Consider the following 20,000-nt stretch of genomic DNA (forward strand, 5'->3'; position numbering starts at 1 on the left):
CAACCCACACACACACACACACACACACACACAACACACACACACACACAACACACACACACATATCATGGAATTGTAACACAGCGGAATCACAGACATTCCGGCTCCAAGAGAGTTTATCAAATTAAAGGAATGTTCCGGGTTAAACATGAGTTAAGCTTTATCAACAGCATTTGTGGCATCATGTTGAAAATAATAACAACAAATATATCACTAGCTATCAATGTATAATTTAAAACTTGTTTACTTAAAATTCAAATATATACAAGAACTGTTATTAGAAACACAGGACTGTAGTTGATTTAGAGTGTAGGGCAGGGTTATCATTGTTAACTAAAAGCATTACAAATAAAACATTTAAAATAAAAAGTTATCTGAAATAAAATAAGTGTTAACCAAAATAAAATATTTAAAAATATATATAATTTTTTTTGCACCAAAATTAACTTTTTATTCCCAAGGCATTTCTTATTTTCGGTAAAGCACCAAAACATAATGAAACAAAAAAAAAAAAACCTTAATCAAATCAAATAAAAATAAATAAATAAAATAATGCAATAAAATACAACAAAAACGAATAAAATAATAAAAACAAAACTACTAAAACTTTAATGAAAATTTAAATTTAAAACAAAATAATCTAAAAAATAAAATTAATATATACATACTTCTGTAATTACCACATTTGATTATTTTAGTCTCATATATAACACTGTATGTGGGCTTATGAAAGTGGGCGGCCATGATGGCCTTTTCTGCGGTATTCTACCTCATCTCAAACAGTTGGGGTCATGAAAGAGGCCTTTAGTTCAACGAAGTGTGAGAAATCCTGGTCTAAAGAAAAATAAAATCTTGGATTCTCCGAACCGCTGTAAATAATGAAGCCGGCTGCTCTCCTGAAGCAAAATCAGACTTCATAGTATTCCTAATGCCACTACCCCGGCTTTTTTTGGGGCGTATTAAATTTTTAGACTAGCGAACGCCTCCTCTTTCTCTCGGCTCTGTGCACAGCTAGTTCATTAGCAGAAATGAATAGCGAAGAAGTGCTCATTTAGATGGTCTGTCTTCCATGGGCTCTCACACTCCTATGTTTCTGTCATACGCTTCTAAGAATCATTGACACTTATTACACATGTAAATGGCTATCATAAAAATAAAAATTTCATTTAAGATTCTTAATGACTTGAGCAGCAGCCTGGCCTCCCTTAATGATTACCTCTCTCCCTCATTAAGAGTATTTATCTCTCACACTCACACACCCACAACACACACACACACACAACACACACACACATATTATCATGGAATTGTAACACAGCGGAATCACAGACATTCCGGCTCCAAGAGAGTTTATCAAATTAAAGGAATGTTCTGGGTTAAACATGAGTTAAGCTTTATCAACAGCATTTGTGGCATCATGTTGAAAATAATAACAACAAATATATCACTTGCTATCAATGTATAATTTAAAACTTGTTTACTTAAAATTCAAATATATACAAGAACTGTTATTAGAAACACAGGACTGTAGTTGATTTAGAGTGTAGGGCAGGGTTATCATTGTTAACTAAAAGCATTACAAATAAAACATTTAAAATAAAAAGTTATCTGAAATAAAATAAGTGTTAACCAAAATAAAATATTTAAAAATATATATAATTTTTTTTGCACCAAAATTAACTTTTTATTCCCAAGGCATTTCTTATTTTCGGTAAAGCACCAAAACATAATGAAACAAAAAAAAAAAACCTTAATCAAATCAAATAAAAATAAATAAATAAAATAATGCAATAAAATACAACAAAAACGAATAAAATAATAAAAACAAAACTACTAAAACTTTAATGAAAATTTAAATTTAAAACAAAATAATCTAAAAAATAAAATTAATATATACATACTTCTGTAATTACCACATTTGATTATTTTAGTCTCATATATAACACTGTATGTGGGCTTATGAAAGTGGGCGGCCATGATGGCCTTTTCTGCGGTATTCTACCTCATCTCAAACAGTTGGGGTCATGAAAGAGGCCTTTAGTTCAACGAAGTGTGAGAAATCCTGGTCTAAAGAAAAATAAAATCTTGGATTCTCTGAACCGCTGTAAATAATGAAGCCGGCTGCTCTCCTGAAGCAAAATCAGACTTCATAGTATTCCTAATGCCACTACCCCGGCTTTTTTTGGGGCGTATTAAATTTTTAGACTAGCGAACGCCTCCTCTTTCTCTCGGCTCTGTGCACAGCTAGTTCATTAGCAGAAATGAATAGCGAAGAAGTGCTCATTTAGATGGTCTGTCTTCCATGGGCTCTCACACTCCTATGTTTCTGTCATACGCTTCTAAGAATCATTGACACTTATTACACATGTAAATGGCTATCATAAAAATAAAAATTTCATTTAAGATTCTTAATGACTTGAGCAGCAGCCTGGCCTCCCTTAATGATTACCTCTCTCCCTCATTAAGAGTATTTATCTCTCTGCGTCTCTGACTGCGCCTCCCGCACCAATGATGCTTGCAGGAGGAAAGCGGGAGCCGCGTTTACACGGACACGCGGCACTCTGCTATTACTGCAATTACCAATGATGCTCCGCAAACCGGGTGGAATGCGCCTACAACAATTACAGGCAGAAACGGGTCTTATGTGATAATTAAAGGGAAGCGTTCTGCTGTAGTTGCACTGGAAGTGAGAGCAGGCTTCAACAAAATATCAGGGACAACATACAGAGGAGAGGGGTGTGTCTAAAATGTAATGGGCGTGGCTACACGAGGAGGGGTGGGTCTAAGAGGACAGAGGGTGTGTCTAAGAGAATATATGCATGACTAAGAGAGAACGGGGTGTGTCTATGATAAGATGGGCATGTCTAAGAGAAGAGAGAGTATGTCTAAGGGGAGAGAGGGTGTGTCTAAGAGAAGGTGTAACTAAGAGAAAGGGGGGTCTAATATAATAAAGGGTGTGTCTACGGAATGGTTATGAGATGATGGGGTGTGTCTAAGAGAAGATGCATGTGACTAAGGGAGGAGGGGGTGTGTCTAAGATAAGATGTGCACGTCTAAGATAAAATAGGGTGTGTCTTAGTGAAGATGGGTGTGTCTAAGATACGAGAGGGTGTGTCTTTGATTAAAGGCACGTGTTTTCGTAAAGGAAGTGGGCGGAACTCACCGGTACCATCGACTGATGTACTGATCAAGTCGTTTTCGTGCCAGACGTTCTCTATTCCACTGTCCTTCATATCATCTTCATCATCCACAGTCTTCCTCAGCAGTGTGTGACCCAGGGTCGGGGAGGGCGGGGCCACGGACTCTTGATTGACAAGGCTGACTGGACTCACCGCCCCATTGATCAAGCCGTCCTCCTCCGATACCAGAAGTCTGTCCTCTTCCTCCGTCTCTGATCCGGTTTCTACAACGTTCTCAAAGTCCAACACTGCCAAATAAACACATAGACACACAGATGATCAATACTACGGATTATTACACTGAGCTTGTCCATGTATGTGAATCATAACTGAGAACTCCATTAGGATTGCTAAACTATGAAAGAGCGTAAAACTCCTCCGGGATGAGTTAATAAAGAAAGGCCTTATATTTATTTTCATCTGTGCATTCTTTAGTTTTGGTGAGCGAGAGTATGCCAGCACACACACACACAGCACAGTCTATCTTAACATTCCCCTGTGGACAAAAAGATTACACTAGGCATATCTGTTCCTAACATGATCTTTGGCTAATCCACTGGTCTGCACTTGCCTTCCGAACAACTGCACAACAGGTGCAAATTAAAATGAAAACGGTGCATGTGTGTGCGTATGTGACCTGGGCTGAATACCAATTGACAGGGGAAACAAAACCTTTTCAAGAGGTGTGACCACAAGGGTTTAGGCAAGTTCAGACTGAGTAATGCTCTCCGTGAGAGAAAGAACCCAAGAAAAGAGACAGAGAAAGAGGGAGGGAGGATATAAGAATAGAAAAGCCAAAAGAATAAGTGAGACATTCAGACTTGATGTGTGGTCCAGATATACCTTCAACACATTTACATTCAAAACACCCTTCACACGCCCAGCGACCGGACGCAATATTTCTGGACAGACTGCCGGTGCTGGAACACTTCCACGAGTCTGATCGCAGAAAAGACGGTTCTGGAGCGAAAATATGGGCTTTAAATTGGCTCACAAATCAGAAGTTTTCAAAACAACAATTGCTTGACAAAACTTAAATAATTAGATTGATTCGACTCCACCCACACTAAAATAAACTGCATTGTTTACAGTGAATTCATTGTTTTCTTGGGGTTTGGGGTCAGTAAGATTTTTTTTGTAAGAAATTAATATATTGATTCATCATTAATGCATTCCATTGATCAAAAGTGACAGTAAAGCCATTTCTAATGTTACAATATAATTCTATTTCAAATATGCTGAAAATACAGCTGCGCATCACAGAAATACATTACAGTTTAACATATACTCACATAGAAAATAGCTGTTTTAAACTGAAATAATATTTCACAATTTTGCTGTTTTAACTGTATATTTGATCAAATAAATGCAGCCAGATGATACTTATTTCAAAAACATTACAGATTTGTGCCATCCTCAAAACTTCTGAACAGCAGTGTTCATTTAAATAACTTCTGACCATCTCATCAGAGCAATTTGTGATGGCACAAAGACATTTGGATGTTATAATAAGTTCTCAAAATGAGTTCATGAACAGGTTACGGAAAATGGTTAAGAGAGACAGAAGGAGAGAAAGACAGAGCAGCGAGCGAGAGAGAGAGAGAGAGTGTTCCTACAAAGTAGAAATGACATCTTGAGAAGTTAAAAACAAAATCCGTCAACTTTGTACTCGCTGCTGGAAGACTTGAAAAGGCCGATAAATAATGATGGGTTGGGTGCAACTTCAGATTGAGTAAAAACTCTGGAGCGAGAGCATTGTTTGGCTGACAGACAGCCTATCACACGCCGGTATTGTGCTCTTCAACACAATAATTCCAACCTGCTAATGTCACGGCAGCCATTACAGTGATTCCTCACCTCATCTCTAATCAGTCTTTTGTGTTTCCAGAGCGCAGACACAAAGAAACGATAATGTTTACTTGCCGGCTAAGTTCTCCTCTGATGACACTCTCTATTCGTCGGCGTCTTCTGCGAGTGTCAAAGGGAACAAAGGCGATTACGGCTGCCATTCTCGCGCTGATGCTACCTGCTCCTCTGCTTTTGATTTCAAACAAATAAAGGGAACATCTCTCACTCCGATGCCACAGATAATTAAAATGACATTCCTAATTGCCCCAGTCACCGTTAATGTTGGGCTTAACCTAGGCTTGTCATTTCTGCGGCTGATAATCGCAGGGCCGCGCGAGACGGTATTGATTCTGATGCTTTCTCCACGCAAACACACATTTAGACGACTACAAACTGGAGGAACTTAATCAGAGATGTTAAAAGTGTGACAAAACCAGCTACAGAACTATTTTCACTCTTAAAAAAGCACATTTAAAAGAGTATTTCTCTTCTGGCAAAACTGCACAAAAATCATCCAAAATCACCCAATTTTTTTGTTCAAAGAAAACCTCCGTAAAATGAATTCAGGGTTTTTATAGTTAACTACATCTAAAACCATTAAAAATAAACCATTGAAATAAAATGTTAACTGACGATAAATTATATATATACAAACTATAATAGTGTATTGATACTAAAATAACAGTGGCATCTGGCATAACATAATGTGAAGAAATGTAGTTACGAAAAGAACAAGTGACAATCCTTGATATTCCTCGCCTCAACTACCTGCTTAAAAAAGGAAAAGTGTCCTGAAAACTGTGCTCATTAAACCACAAATTCTGTCCGTTTGTTCCTAAAGAAAGAGCTTCATGTTGCTCCAGTCATCATCCACTGTTTACAATCCACTGGTTTCTCATGTCAACTGCACACAGGCCTCAAAACTAGACAAAAGGTATCCTGCTTTCATTAAATTCAGTCCAGTAACCCACACGAGTCTGAAGAGTTCAGTACCTCTGTGAAATTCCCAAAGTGCTCCAGGGTGGGTTTCTCTCTCGCTGCGTCACAAGCTCAACCTGAGGGTCTCAAAGCGGTCTGGCACAGACACACAGCCTCTAGACGAGCCCAGAGACGAGCCTGTGGCCCTGACGCTGTGTGTGTGTGTGTGTGCGTGTGTGTGTGTGGAGGTGACAGACTCCCCGCAGGTAAGTCAGCGCTCGAGTCGTCAGGGCTAATGGGAGGAGACGTGAAGCGTGCTGAAGATAACCAGCCCTCCGCATGCAGATCACCTGAACACCTCCGGTGCGAGTGTTTGAGCTCCAATAATAGATTTGAACGCTCACATTTTGCCTTTCACTTCAGGTTTAGGAGCTTGATTGCAAAAGCCAATGATAATCTGTCTGGGAAATGTCTGATAATAATCTGTCAAGGTTCAATTTGTTAAAATTAGTCAAGTACAGTAGTTAACGTTAACTCCTAAAGCATGTTAATTAGTTAATGTTAATTAAAAGTGGTATCTGTTAATATTATTTAATGGACCTGAGCTAACATGAACAATGAACAGTTGTATTTTTTATTAACTAATAAAAACCGTAACAAATGTTTTGCTCGTTGTTAGTTAATGCATAGTAACAGGACCCCAATTACCATAGCTATCCAATTTTCTTTACACTTTAACTGTTTGCTTTTATGTCCATGGATTGTTTTCATATGAAACTCTTCCAGGCTGATATGGGGGTTTTGGGGAAGCCGTGCAACGCCTCAAGAAAAAAAGAAAGAGAAAGAGAGCGAAAGACGAAAAGGGGGTGGTGTGGCGAAGAGAAAGGGACAGAAGGGCAGCAGCCGAGAGCGAACAAAAGACGAGTGAAAGAGTGAAGCAGCTTTGAGAGGCCAGTGAACGGAGAAACTCAGCGATGTGTAAAGCAACTCCTGTGTCTGTGTGCGGATCCAGGACGGCCCGAGTGGGTGTGTTTCAGGAAGGAGGGTGGATATGTTTAATCATTTCTGAGGTGAGGCCGCCACAGTAGCCGGACTCTAGTTGAATTAAAGTCCCATTTATTTGCCCGAGCAACAGGCTGGAAAGCCTGAAGGTTCGGCTCGGCCCGGCCCGGCTCGCTTCCACCATCTGTGCTTCTCCGGGTCGCCCCCCTCTCGATCCATGAGCCAATGCAAAAAAACACATGCACACAAAAGATCTCTTGCCCACCCCGGGACAAATGACACAAGAAAATCTGTGTGCACAGGGCAACAATACAGAAAACCCAGAGCCAGTGTGAGTGAGACTCGGCAGAACTGACTGAAGACACATCAGTGCATCTTAAAAATAACATACACATGATTTATGGTATGTATAGAACACTTTTGCGAATTGGGCCAAATCAAGTAATCAGGTGCTTTTACTGAATGATATAAATGAGGATTTTTTTTTTTTATTTGTTGCAAAATACTGCCAACCAGCTCTTTATGTAAAGTTGTATATATAAGTATGTCCAACTTTATACATACACTATACTTGCATAGGGCGATATACTGTATATTATATAGCAAATTTCAACTGCTTGATTGTTCATATCTTCGCAAAATACGACTGTATTATTGTCCAGCTCTAATCTGATAAATGCAACCAGGCATGAAGATATTAACCTATTATAAACATTATTAACATCATGATTTTTCTGTAAAGCTGCTTTGAAACAATGCGTGTTGTGAAAAGCGTTATATAAATAAACTTGACTTGACATGAAAATTATAAAGCATTCAATATACTCTTTTCAACCAGGTTGCTCATCAAATATTGATGCAACTCCAAAAAAGTCCTCAGCTGTGATCGCTTTAGTGCGTCTTTGACTGCAGCTGATCTCTGAGCGCTGTTAAAACATTCATTCAAGTACACACACACAGACACAGGAGCCTTTCACTGGTGTTTACCTGAAAAACACACGTCCAGACTGATGCGCAAGAATCAAACGTGTCACACAAAGGCATCTCGAGTTATCAGTAGAGTTACATGAACCTGCAGCTACTCATCATTTAAAGTGGTTAAACTACAATTAAAAGTCCCTTTACAAGTAGTCCATTCAACTATACAGGGCTAACTAACGTGAAGCTATTTAAGTGATGCATGTCTATTTCATTATATGAAAGAGTTTAGAATGTATTTTTACAATCACAGCAGGGACAGCGTCACAGCTAAAAAGGAACGTTTTCAGAAATGTGTCTGAGCAAATGTTCTTCCAGTAGCGTTAATAGAACGTTCGTCCAGAGTTATCTGGTCCTTAATAATGTTCTCAAAATGTTAGCACATTAAACATCATTCGTGGAATGTTTCATTTCTGAAACATTTTAGTTGGAACTTGTTTTTTTGTTTTTTAAATGTTACTACTTGTTTCAGAATGTTCAGAGGACATTTAAATGTAACATTCCCACATAATGTTTGCAAAATTATATGCAATGCTCTCTTTTGCATAACAATAAAATAAAAAAACTAACCCTATAAAAACTTTGAAAATAGCTGGGATTAAAATTTAACACAGATTCACATTAAATACAACTAATAAATCTAGAAACATTCTAATTTATAAAAGCATTTATAAAAGCATTTGACAAAATATTTCAAAATGACAAGTTATGACGAGTTATGAAAATGAATCGGTGAATTGTTTATAAATGGATTAATTTATATAAACTATCCAAACAAGCTAGGAAATGGCTTTATACCATTTAGCGGAATGATTAAAAATGTTTTAAAATTTTTGACTGCAGAATGCCGCCATTGACCAATCACAATCGAGTATCCCAGAGAGCCGTGTAATAAGGTCTGTTAATGCAGTTGATCTTCTCTCAGTGGAATACTCGAGGTCTCTTCCAGGGGTAAACGCCTCTCTGCCCTCCCCACCCAAACGCTCTTTTACAACAGACAGACACAAAGACACTCAAGCAGTGGACGCCTCCTTCCCTGCCCCCTGCTCTCCTCTCTCTCTCTCTCTGTCTGTCTGTCTGTCTGTCTGTCTCTCTCTCTCTCTCTCTCTCTCTCTGTGTCTGTCTGTCTGTCTGTCTGTCTGTCTGTCTCTCTCACACATGGGCAGGTAGTGGAATGTGCTGACGGCCGCAGTATGTTGTGTTGTGTGGGTGCGGCTGTCACAGAGCAGTGTTATCAGCCAAACTATTTAATAAGGGTGAGGCATTTGATCTACTCTGCATCACACACAAACACACATTTACTTCAGGGCATATGTTGTATACTTTTATCCGACAAAACATTTCAGTGGACAAAAAACTAGATGATGATCTGTGACCCTGACTAAGGAGGAGTACAGATTCATGACACACTTGAGAACCGATCACATTCACACTGCAGCTCTTGAGAAAATAAACTACACTCAGAGAGATTCACAGCAGAAACACGACATGTTTAGCAGATAAAGGGCCGTGCGGTCCTATTTTAATAAAACAGGAATCTATAAAAATAAATAGCTTGCACTGAGTACATGCAAATTCAAATGTAAGCAATCATGGCAAAATTAATTTTGCCACAGCTGATTAAAACATCAATACATCTATATAGAGTATTTCCCCGATCTGCTTTTGCAAACACATTTCACCTCGTGCAAGATTAATAGGAGCGCTACAGTAACATATAGCTCTGTCAGAGCAGATTACTGTGTGTTTGGAGTAATAATGGCTAAACACAATCTGAGATGTAATTATACTCTGAAACGGGATCAATTGACTGTGATTTGCTTTGAGATAAATAAAGAATGAGCATATGGCAGACAAAGGTAAGGTGTGTTTTCTTTTCTTTGGAATAATTTGCGCTGATGAATCATTCACAATAAGAGCAGGAACGTCTGTTAGGCAAAGCAAATAGAGTGAGTCTTTACAAGAGTCTCTACGGACAGCGGAAACAGAGTAGCACTGTTGTTTGGTATATATATATACTGTATTTTCCTTCTTATTCTGCAGTGTTAAACTATCAGCCGGACCCTGAGATAAGTACAAGCTGAGAACAGCGTTTTGAGCCACTCAAGGTTGCACCGCATTCCTGGCTCGCAGTCCAGTGCAGAATAACCTTTGGAAATAAAACCTTTATCTCTGTCCGACAGAGTCCCACCTGAAGATCAGCATGACTTTCTCCAAATCAAACATGTTGAAATAAAACTGTTGTGTTTACACACCAAGTCATTTCTAAAGAACTTCTTCACACTTTGGTTCCCCACATGGATAAAGTCACAAATGAGATCTCAAGCATTTATTTAAGACAACAGTGAGAACAAATGGAGAGCAAATGGAGAATAGTCTACTAAGAAAACATCTCATCTGTCTCAAACTGTGCTCAGATTTTCCAAAATACCAAAGTCTGTAATCAAAAAAAAAAAAAAGAGATCTCGCTATAAACTCTCATTAAATTCTCCAATGATCAAATGCTCTGAACTGCAATCCTTATTAATTTGGGTAACTAAATTAATATCGAAACATATCTCACGAGCAAAGAAAGAGCAACAGAGGCTGTCAGAAGTGAAGAAAAGGAAAGGCCATTTATCAACCTGATGCTGTAAAATACGGAAGGCCATTCTGTCCGTATGAATGGAAAATTAATAAAATAATAAAGTGCACAGGGCGGGAAGTGAAAACAACCTCTTGGATGTCTTCCAGGCCTCGGTGAAGCGGTCAAGAGGGGGGGGGGGGGGGGGGAGCACCCAGCTGGGGGTCAGACGGAGAGAGGGAACGGAGGGGGGGGGCAGAGGTCCTCAGATGGTATAAAGATCAGAGCAGGACTATCCAGGTGAGAGGTAGAACCCCCCGGCCAGCCCAATCTGAGCTGCTCATTCAGATGCTAATGAGAGGGTAGAACACATCTGTTCACCCCCTACTGCTCGGGGTCTTTGTCACCTGAAAAGCTCCCCACCAGGTATCAAACAAGCTGCAGGAAACAGCCCCTTTTCATCCTGTTACCTCCGTTCTCCAATCAGCAAATGAGGCCTTGGTGACAACAGGGGCCCCCAAGAGCCCGGCGGGGACACCGATGCCCCACACGCACCTGACACAGTTACACAGCCCAATTAACCCTTGCTCGCTGACGAACACCAGTAGCAAGCTGTTTAACTCAACCAGTCGGTTTACACACGTTCACCAACATGATATTCCGTCATAGATTAGCTCTGCAAACGAGTTTGACTTGGTAAACGTCCCTGCACATTACTAAAACGTGGCATAAACACACGCAAATACAATGGATTTGCCGTGTGTTCTCTCACCTGCTTTTTCACTGCCATCCTGAGAAACACACCGACGCGTTTAATTAGAGTTGGATGCTGCAATCGCCCCACGCTCTGTCACACAAGACCCGCGTGCAGCTCAACCCAAATAACGACCTGAGACAGACAGATGCACAAATGCGCTCCCATATGCACGCTCCTGACCTGCAGAAATGCCTACGCTGAGCACAGGGATTTATGCAGGGAGCTCAAAGAATTTAAAAAGGAAACAATTTCTAAATGAAAGGCCGTGCCATTAGAGTACCAATGGAGTTCTATTGTTATGCCCCTGTAATGCCATTTCCTTCATCTTTTGTCTCAGAGAGGCTATTATTAGCGGCCTCTCACAGCTGCGTATCCGTTCAATAGGGTTTGAATTTGGTCATTAACAAGTGAATATCAGCAAACACATTTGTGGAGCCCCTGCCATTGCTAATAAACTAACAATGAGTACAAGCCTAATTGGGAAATGCAATGAAGAAATGGAGGCAAGGTGCCTGAGGTAAGGCAAGACAGCGGAAGAATAGACAGGTCATTATGAGGACGGATGTGGAGAGAAAAAGGTGAACAGTTGAATTGTCGCCTCTTCGCAGTTCCCACGGACAGCTATAATCCGTCTCTCGCTAGTTTACACGTTAAACACGTTATTGTGATTATGGACTCCCGCTTTCTCAGCGGTTCTACACACACAGTAGCGCACACACTGGGGCCGCGTCTACGCCTGCGAGCCATCCTTGTGTTCTCCCAGACAGTTGACGGGTCTCGGGGTCAGAGGTTTCCCTCTTCTTGGCCGTTCGATGCACTTCCTGTCTGAACTGAATTCCCTGCGGCTGCTCTCAGATCTTTATTCAGACCGGAAGTCTTTGTTAAGCACTGCCTTCATTATTTCCTCTGTATAAACCTGCAGAAATGTGCTACCAGAAAGAATTTCCACTCGGGTCTGTTATCCCTGAAAATGGATATGTGGGGAATTCACCTAATTCTAATAAATATGGAATTTACTTTCTATAATAATCCTCGTTCACATAAAATGGAGGTATGTTTGTGCTGAAGACAATTCTAAGAAAGTGACTTATGTATTTGTAAGTGTTTTTTATCTGAAGTGACATGCATTAAAACATTTTCAAGCTAATGAAGCTGGACTGAAAAATGATCAAAATGGCCGCAAAATTTGACTGAATTCACCCCACAGAGTTTTGAGATGGAAGTCCAGCTAAAATCCAAACTGCTAAGTTTTTGCTTTCTCCAAACTAAGCCAACAGGGATCTAATCCTCCAACAAACTCTATAAACACACTCCTCCTGCTTTAAGAAAGTGCAAGGAACCATTTTTTCTCTTGATATTTCTGTGCTTAGACCACACCATAATCATCTTATACACGCTTTTCTTTGTTTGGGGATTTTCACGTTTCTCCTTCCAGAGAGATAAGCAACACAATAATGAAAGCTTTAATTACCCCACCCCTCTGCCCGCTGAAGGACGCAAGACTGTGTCATCACGGAGGGGGGGGGAAGCAGATTGTGCCGGAGCTAAGAAAAACTGTATTTGGCCCTCTAGCTGAAAATAAATAAAATGGTAGTCGGGCAAACTGGCACTTTCCGTCACCAACCTGATAATTCCCCCTCCATCCCTCACCCTGGAGGTCTTTTGTTTTCCCCTCCTGCTTCCTGACACCATCTCGGCACAGAATCAAATGACGACAGGGTTTACTTTTCTGTCTCAAAGAAAGATAGAGAGAGAGAGAGAGGAAGACGGGAGTGATTTGATCCGGGCCGGGGGTTTCGCTGGGTCACAGGAAACCTGGACTATGCAGATGTTTAACAAAAGCCTTTCATTTTCTCCTGCTTTCCTGAACGTCCAAGCGCCGGAGACTTTTAAGCACAGAGCTGATAATGAAACCTCTTCTCTTTCAGCAGTATATATGAGGCCTTTTTATCCAAACTATACACTCCTGCTATCACCATTAACAAAAATGCAAAACAGGTAATTAGAGCTGAGAAAACACATAATGGTGTTTCCTACATGGTAATTCAGGAGTGAAGTTGCTCCGCTGCTAAACCTGCTAAATCTATCTATCTATCTATCTATCTATCTATCTATCTATCTGTCTGTCTGTCTGTCTGTCTGTCTGTCTGTCTGTCTGTCTGTCTGTCTATCTATCTATCTATCTATCTATCTATCTATCTTTTTTATTAAATGAAGAGAGTATATGACCTGAAACAGAACGCGTACACCATTCGTTGGACTCCACTGGCTGTTTTGTTATTTTCAGAAGGACAGTGTTCTGTCAGTATCACAGGCCTCCCATCAGCTCATCTTTATTAAAGAGCATCTACTGACAGCCATAATAACCCAGAGCTCCATCAATCGGTTAAAGGACGGAGAGGGACATCCACCTGGGGACCTGGAGAAAAGCAGGATAAAGCCGTGAGGTGAGAGGACACACAGAAAGGGCCGCTGCAACCGAAAGCTTTTATTTGTGATGGGCTTGTTTATTTTTTGGTTTATGTGTGTGTGTGTGTGTGTGAGCCTGTTTGTTACTGCGGCTCTTATCTGTGCTGGTGTATGTGTAAGGTGTGAGAGGATGAAAGCCGTGTGGGTGACAGGAACTCAGCTGCGGCACGGCAGAAAGAAACTAATCAGCCTTTTACAGCTTGAACCGAGGCGGTTAGGTAGCCTCACGCTAACCGCACACGCGCTAGCTCTGTCACCGCTACAAATTGGCTTCTTACAGAACTCAAGGTGCCAACGGACCATTAGATGCACAAAAGCAAGAGTTGTCCTAGCATCTCATCTGAAAAAAAAAAAGCCAAGCACCTCCCCGCCGAGTAAAACACACACTGTGGAACACACACGGGATGTTTGGAGCTCTGGAATACCTCTGTTCTGCCAGAGCTAAGATGTTTTTGTTTTTTTTACAAGATAAAATGTTCAAAAATGCCTCTCTTTTCAGTAAAGTCAATAGAATCAACAACATCTATTTACACATCTTTACAAGACCTAGATATTAGAGTAAATAAGAATGTGGCTTCTTTTAGCACTACACAAACGTGGCTTTATTCTCTAATGGCTTGAAAATAAATCAGACGTGCGCGCACACACACACACCTGCACACGCCGTAAACAGGTTGACAGAGAGGAAGCTGTCACCAATTAGCGGCAGTGCTAATCTGGTTGCGTCGAGAGGATTATACTCTGTCCTGGTGGGACGGGGGAGAAATTTCATTTCCTGTGCAGCGTTCGCAGACTCTACCTGAGTCAGCGGAGCTGTGAACGTCAAATCCGTGCTGAGATAACAGTTAATCATCTCTCGCCCTGAGAAACTGTTTCCCTCCACTGGGCCGAGCACCCGGCGCTTCATTCCTTCTGAAAACACACGTGAAAATGTGACCTAACCTCTCACCAACGCCAACACAGGAAACACCTCGCCTCCCAGAATTCCCAGAGATGTTCCACTCCGTTATTGCATCTGCCATTTTAACTCCTTTTTCAGCAGTAGATATGAGACCTTTTCATCCAAACTATACACTCCCGCTATCACCATTAACAAACGCAAAACAGGTAATTAGAGCTGAGGAAACACATAATGGTGTTTCCTACACGGTAATTCAGGAGTGAAGTTGCTCCGCTGCTGTATGTATATTAGGTACGTTTTTTTTTTTTTTTTTTCATGTCTGGACTGTGGTTATTATTCAAGAGTAACACATTAAATACATTCACAGGCCAAAGACAGACATATGAAGCGATGCACAAGTGTGAATGACACGCAGCAGATAATAGGAGACATGCATTTGTTGTACATATGACAGCTTTCTAAGAAACTAAAGGTAGTCTGTGTATGGGAGCGTGTGATCATGTTTCAATGATATTCTGTGTTCTGTATTGAAATTCCACAATGTGGCAAACTATCTATCTATCTATCTATCTATCTATCTATCTATCTATCTATCTATCTATCTATCTATCTATCTATAATTTTGATTGAATAAAGAGAGTATGTAACCTGAAACAGAAAGTGTACACCATTCGTTGGACTCCACGGGCTGTTTTGTTATTTTCAGAAGGACAGTGTTCTGTCAGTATCACAGGCCTCCCATCAGCTCATCTTTATTAAAGAGCATCTACTGACAGCCATAATAACCCAGAGCTCCATCAATCGGTTAAAGGACGGAGAGGGACATCCACCTGGGGACCTGGAGAAAAGCAGGATAAAGCCGTGAGGTGAGAGGACACACAGAAAGGGCCGCTGCAACCGAAAGCTTTTATTTGTGATGGGCTTGTTTATTTTTTGGTTTATGTGTGTGTGTGTGTGTGTGAGCCTGTTTGTTACTGCGGCTCTTATCTGTGCTGGTGTATGTGTAAGGTGTGAGAGGATGAAAGCCGTGTGGGTGACAGGAACTCAGCTGCGGCACGGCAGAAAGAAACTAATCAGCCTTTTACAGCTTGAACCGAGGCGGTTAGGTAGCCTCACGCTAACCGCACACGCGCTAGCTCTGTCACCGCTACAAATTGGCTTCTTACAGAACTCAAGGTGCCAACGGACCATTAGATGCACAAAAGCAAGAGTTGTCCTAGCATCTCATCTGAAAAAAAAAAAGCCAAGCACCTCCCCGCCGAGTAAAACACACACTGTGGAACACACACGGGATGTTTGGAGCTCTGGAATACCTCTGTTCTGCCAGAGCTAAGATGTTTTTGTTTTTTTTACAAGATAAAATGTTCAAAAATGCCTCTCTTTTCAGTAAAGTCAATAGAATCAACAACATCTATTTACACATCTTTACAAGACCTAGATATTAGAGTAAATAAGAATGTGGCTTCTTTTAGCACTACACAAACGTGGCTTTATTCTCTAATGGCTTGAAAATAAATCAGACGTGCGCGCACACACACACACCTGCACACGCCGTAAACAGGTTGACAGAGAGGAAGCTGTCACCAATTAGCGGCAGTGCTAATCTGGTTGCGTCGAGAGGATTATACTCTGTCCTGGTGGGACGGGGGAGAAATTTCATTTCCTGTGCAGCGTTCGCAGACTCTACCTGAGTCAGCGGAGCTGTGAACGTCAAATCCGTGCTGAGATAACAGTTAATCATCTCTCGCCCTGAGAAACTGTTTCCCTCCACTGGGCCGAGCACCCGGCGCTTCATTCCTTCTGAAAACACACGTGAAAATGTGACCTAACCTCTCACCAACGCCAACACAGGAAACACACCGCCTCCCAGAATTCCTTGAGATGTTCCACTCTGTTATTGCATCTGCCATTTTAACTACTTTACAAGGTTCATGCTGCCTTCAAGTCCTCCTGGGGAGTTCCCGCATATGAGTTCGGAAGTCGAAAATATATTCAAGTGATTTTGGCCTGAGTAAACTGAGTGTGTTGGGCATCTAGCTAGCCATTTTGAAACCTATTTCAATAAGTAGTATTATTAATACTACTTAGAAAGGTAGTGTACAAGCTAATTGTACAGTACATTTTCACAATTACAATTTATATAAATACATTTATTAAATAAAATATGCAATAGGAAAAAAAAATTAGGCAGATGCTTAGAAGGAACTGATGACTCAATAGGAAAGTTATTTCAGACATGGTGCAGATTATGAAAACAAACTATGTGGAATAATGTTGAATAATATATCCTAATTAATGTATGAGATTAGATTTACTGCATCCTAATAAAAGCTAACACACTATCTAAGCTTCGTACCATTTAGTATGTTGGGGATTTTTAAGTGTGCATGCATGCATGCTTTTTGGGCTTATATTATCGACAAAAAAGGGGTCTGTGGTATTAAAATACAATTTTATGGCACTGTATTGTATGCATATTGGGTCACTGCCACTATACCAATATATCTGAAACACAAGTGTCTATCTGCAAAATCACAAGTAACTACGACTGGCGTGATCAAATCAGATTCTGACGAAAGCTTATGAAGACAAACATTTGGACTACTCTGAAATCCCACTATCAGCAAAAAAAGTACTTTTAAAAACTAATACATTTAATAATTTACTTCATGAGAATCTAGACACATGTTGAGAGTGTGAGTTACAGTATTAGTGGTTAACCTGAGTGAAAACCAAAAACACTAAGAGAGAGAGAGAGAGAGATGGGGCTGCTGAGCTTATTGTATTAGGCATTGAGCTGTATCTGAGAGATAAGAGAGAGACAGATTCAGTGTGTGTGAGGACAGAGAGGTTCGAGGTACGAGCGTCTTATCATGTTGTTTTGTTCCTGGGAAAATCAGGTGGAGTCATGCATTCAGAGCATCCGAACACGACACTTCCCAACCACCGCGGCGTGTGTTTGCACGCTTACAAGCTTTGTGCGGTTTATCTGTGTCAAATCGCATGCAAATAAATGCTCTCAGCTTTAAAGTGTTTTACAGATTCACTAGAGTGAATTGTGACAGCACTTCCTCACACTAGATCCTCACTGTCGGTTTTTGTCTTTATTTCATTATTTTGCGCTGAAAACACACACGCTCCTGAAGCGGGAGAGAAAGTGTCCATCTGTCTGAAATTTAAGCAGCCTACACTGACACAAATTCCCAGAGAGAGGAGTGATTTCCTCAGGTTTAACTAAATAATGTATGCTCACCTCACTTTAGCATGATGAAGCAATTTTAGCTTGTACAGATACACACACACACACACACAGACTAAAGAGGGTGAAAGATAGAGAACGAGAGCAAGACTTCCTGAACATCTGAATAATTCAAACTTCTAGACGAGATGAACAGAGAAATGCTACTTTCCTCATGAAGGAAATTCTCCGACTGTTAAAACAGGAGTGACCCTGAACTGGACAGATGCACAGATCACGACACTGTTCTGTCTATTAACGCTCACACTGACTGCGTTCGGAATACAATGCTATAGCTTTCTTAATGTATACTGCATACAGCATTACATCACTTCCTCAAGATTGAACTGTGTGCTTGATTTTCTCACAATATCCATACACTAATCAGAAGTTGCAGTGGACAGTGGAAAGTGCATAGAATCGTGTCTAAAAATGTATTTAATAAGATCAAATAAGTAGTGCTATTTCAATATCACTGATATACTATTATAGTTTATAATTAATACTTTGAATTTTTTTTATAGATTTTCTGTTTTCATCTTAATTTTAGTTGTAGTGATTTTGTTGTTTTTGAATTTTAGTATTTTTTGCCTATTTTTTATTAACTTTATTTCAGTTTTAAATATTATTTTAGTTGTAATAATTTTAGTTAAACTCAATTCAAATTAAAATAGTTTTTAGTATGTCTGTCTATATGTTTTCAGTTTTAAATTTTATTTCAGTTTTAGTTACGTTTAAGTTAAACTAAATTAAAATGATACATGTTGCGGTACATGATAAATGATAATTGATAACACTAGTTGAAATAATAAGCTTTAAGAAATTATATTTCAGTTAACGTTTATTTTATTTCAAGTAACAAAAGTAATAATTTTATGATTTTCATTTTAGTTTAAATTTTACTTTAACTTAACTATAATAACCCTGCAAATAAGTAGTCAAAAAATAATAATAATGCTTGGAAATTTAGATAATGCATACTGCCGAAAAAGTAAGACAGATATGTTAGTATGCTATTCCAAACTGCCTGCATTACATTTTTGTACTGTGTCCATCCTAAATGTGTGCGATTAGAATTAGTGCAGCACAATTATAGATAGTCTTGTGGATTTTTTTGTTTTTGAGTGTGCATCCATGCATGCTTTTCGGCTAATATTATCCTCAACAAAGTGGTCTTTGGTATCAAGATGCAATCGTGCTTCACTGTAGTACCATGCAAATTGGGTCACTACTACTATATCTGTAACACGAGCATCCGTAACTATAACAATAACTATGACTGGCACAGAGATGTGATCAGACTCATTGAGGAACAGATCCGATTAGCTGAATGGACCCGTGTGGCCCGTTTAAGAGAACAAGAGATGTGCAGCAGACAGAAGTGAAGAAATTGGAGGTGTTGTAACATTAGAAGGTCAGATTAGTTTTCCTCCGAGCTCCGTTCGGCAGGGATTTGTGAGTCAACAGCTCCTCCGGCTTCCTGTCAGCGCTCTGAACCAAACCACGAGGGAATGCTGGCCCTCGAACCCGACACGACCGGCTCGCAGGAGAACAAAATACAAACCCGCTTTTATCAAAGTGGGGCGAAATGCAAAAGGAAGTGAAGACACTTTCAGTTTTTCAGTTTTGGTGAACAGACACACTCTTAAAAGTGAAAGTCCTTTACTGGTATTGATAGATCCACACTCTTAAAAATAATAGTTGATAAATTGGGTTTTCGCACTGATGCCATAGAAGAGCCATTTTTGGTTCCCCAAAGAACCGTTCAGTGATCAATTCTTAAAAGAACCATTTTTTAAAGAACATTTTAATAATCTAAAGAACCATTTTCCACTATAAAGAATCCATGGATGTGAACAGTTCATCAATGCCTTTATGTTTAAGAACCTTTAACATCCATGGAATCTATTGTACAAAAGGTTCTTTAAAGTGGAAAAAGGTTCTTTAGATTTTTTTTTCACACTGAGAAAAACTACACTCGTAAAAATAATGACCCTAATAGATGTTTTTCACAGCAATGCCATAGAAGAGTATTTTTGGTTCTAAAAAATATATATTTTTTCTTAGTGTAGAACATTTTAATAATCTAAAGAACCTTTTCCACTTTAAAGAAACTGTAGTGATTCCAAAGGTTCTTCATGGACGCA

General features: G+C 39.9%; 1 protein-coding gene across 2 annotated transcripts in view; it reads right to left on the reverse strand.

Moving 5' to 3' along the window:
* zeb2b (zinc finger E-box binding homeobox 2b) overlaps window positions 1–20,000 on the reverse strand; it is a 78,548-nt gene that overhangs the window by 18,360 nt on the left and 40,188 nt on the right. For both annotated transcript variants that reach the window (XM_016242181.1, XM_016242180.1), the window contains exon 3: window positions 3,164–3,430. In XM_016242181.1, coding sequence (XP_016097667.1) covers window positions 3,164–3,430 — 267 coding nt within the window. The remainder of the gene's footprint in view (window positions 1–3,163; window positions 3,431–20,000) is intronic.

The sequence above is a fragment of the Sinocyclocheilus grahami genome, unplaced genomic scaffold (assembly GCF_001515645.1).
Source record: "Sinocyclocheilus grahami isolate Dianchi unplaced genomic scaffold, SAMN03320097.WGS_v1.1 scaffold647.1, whole genome shotgun sequence".
Lineage (NCBI taxonomy): Eukaryota > Metazoa > Chordata > Actinopteri > Cypriniformes > Cyprinidae > Sinocyclocheilus > Sinocyclocheilus grahami.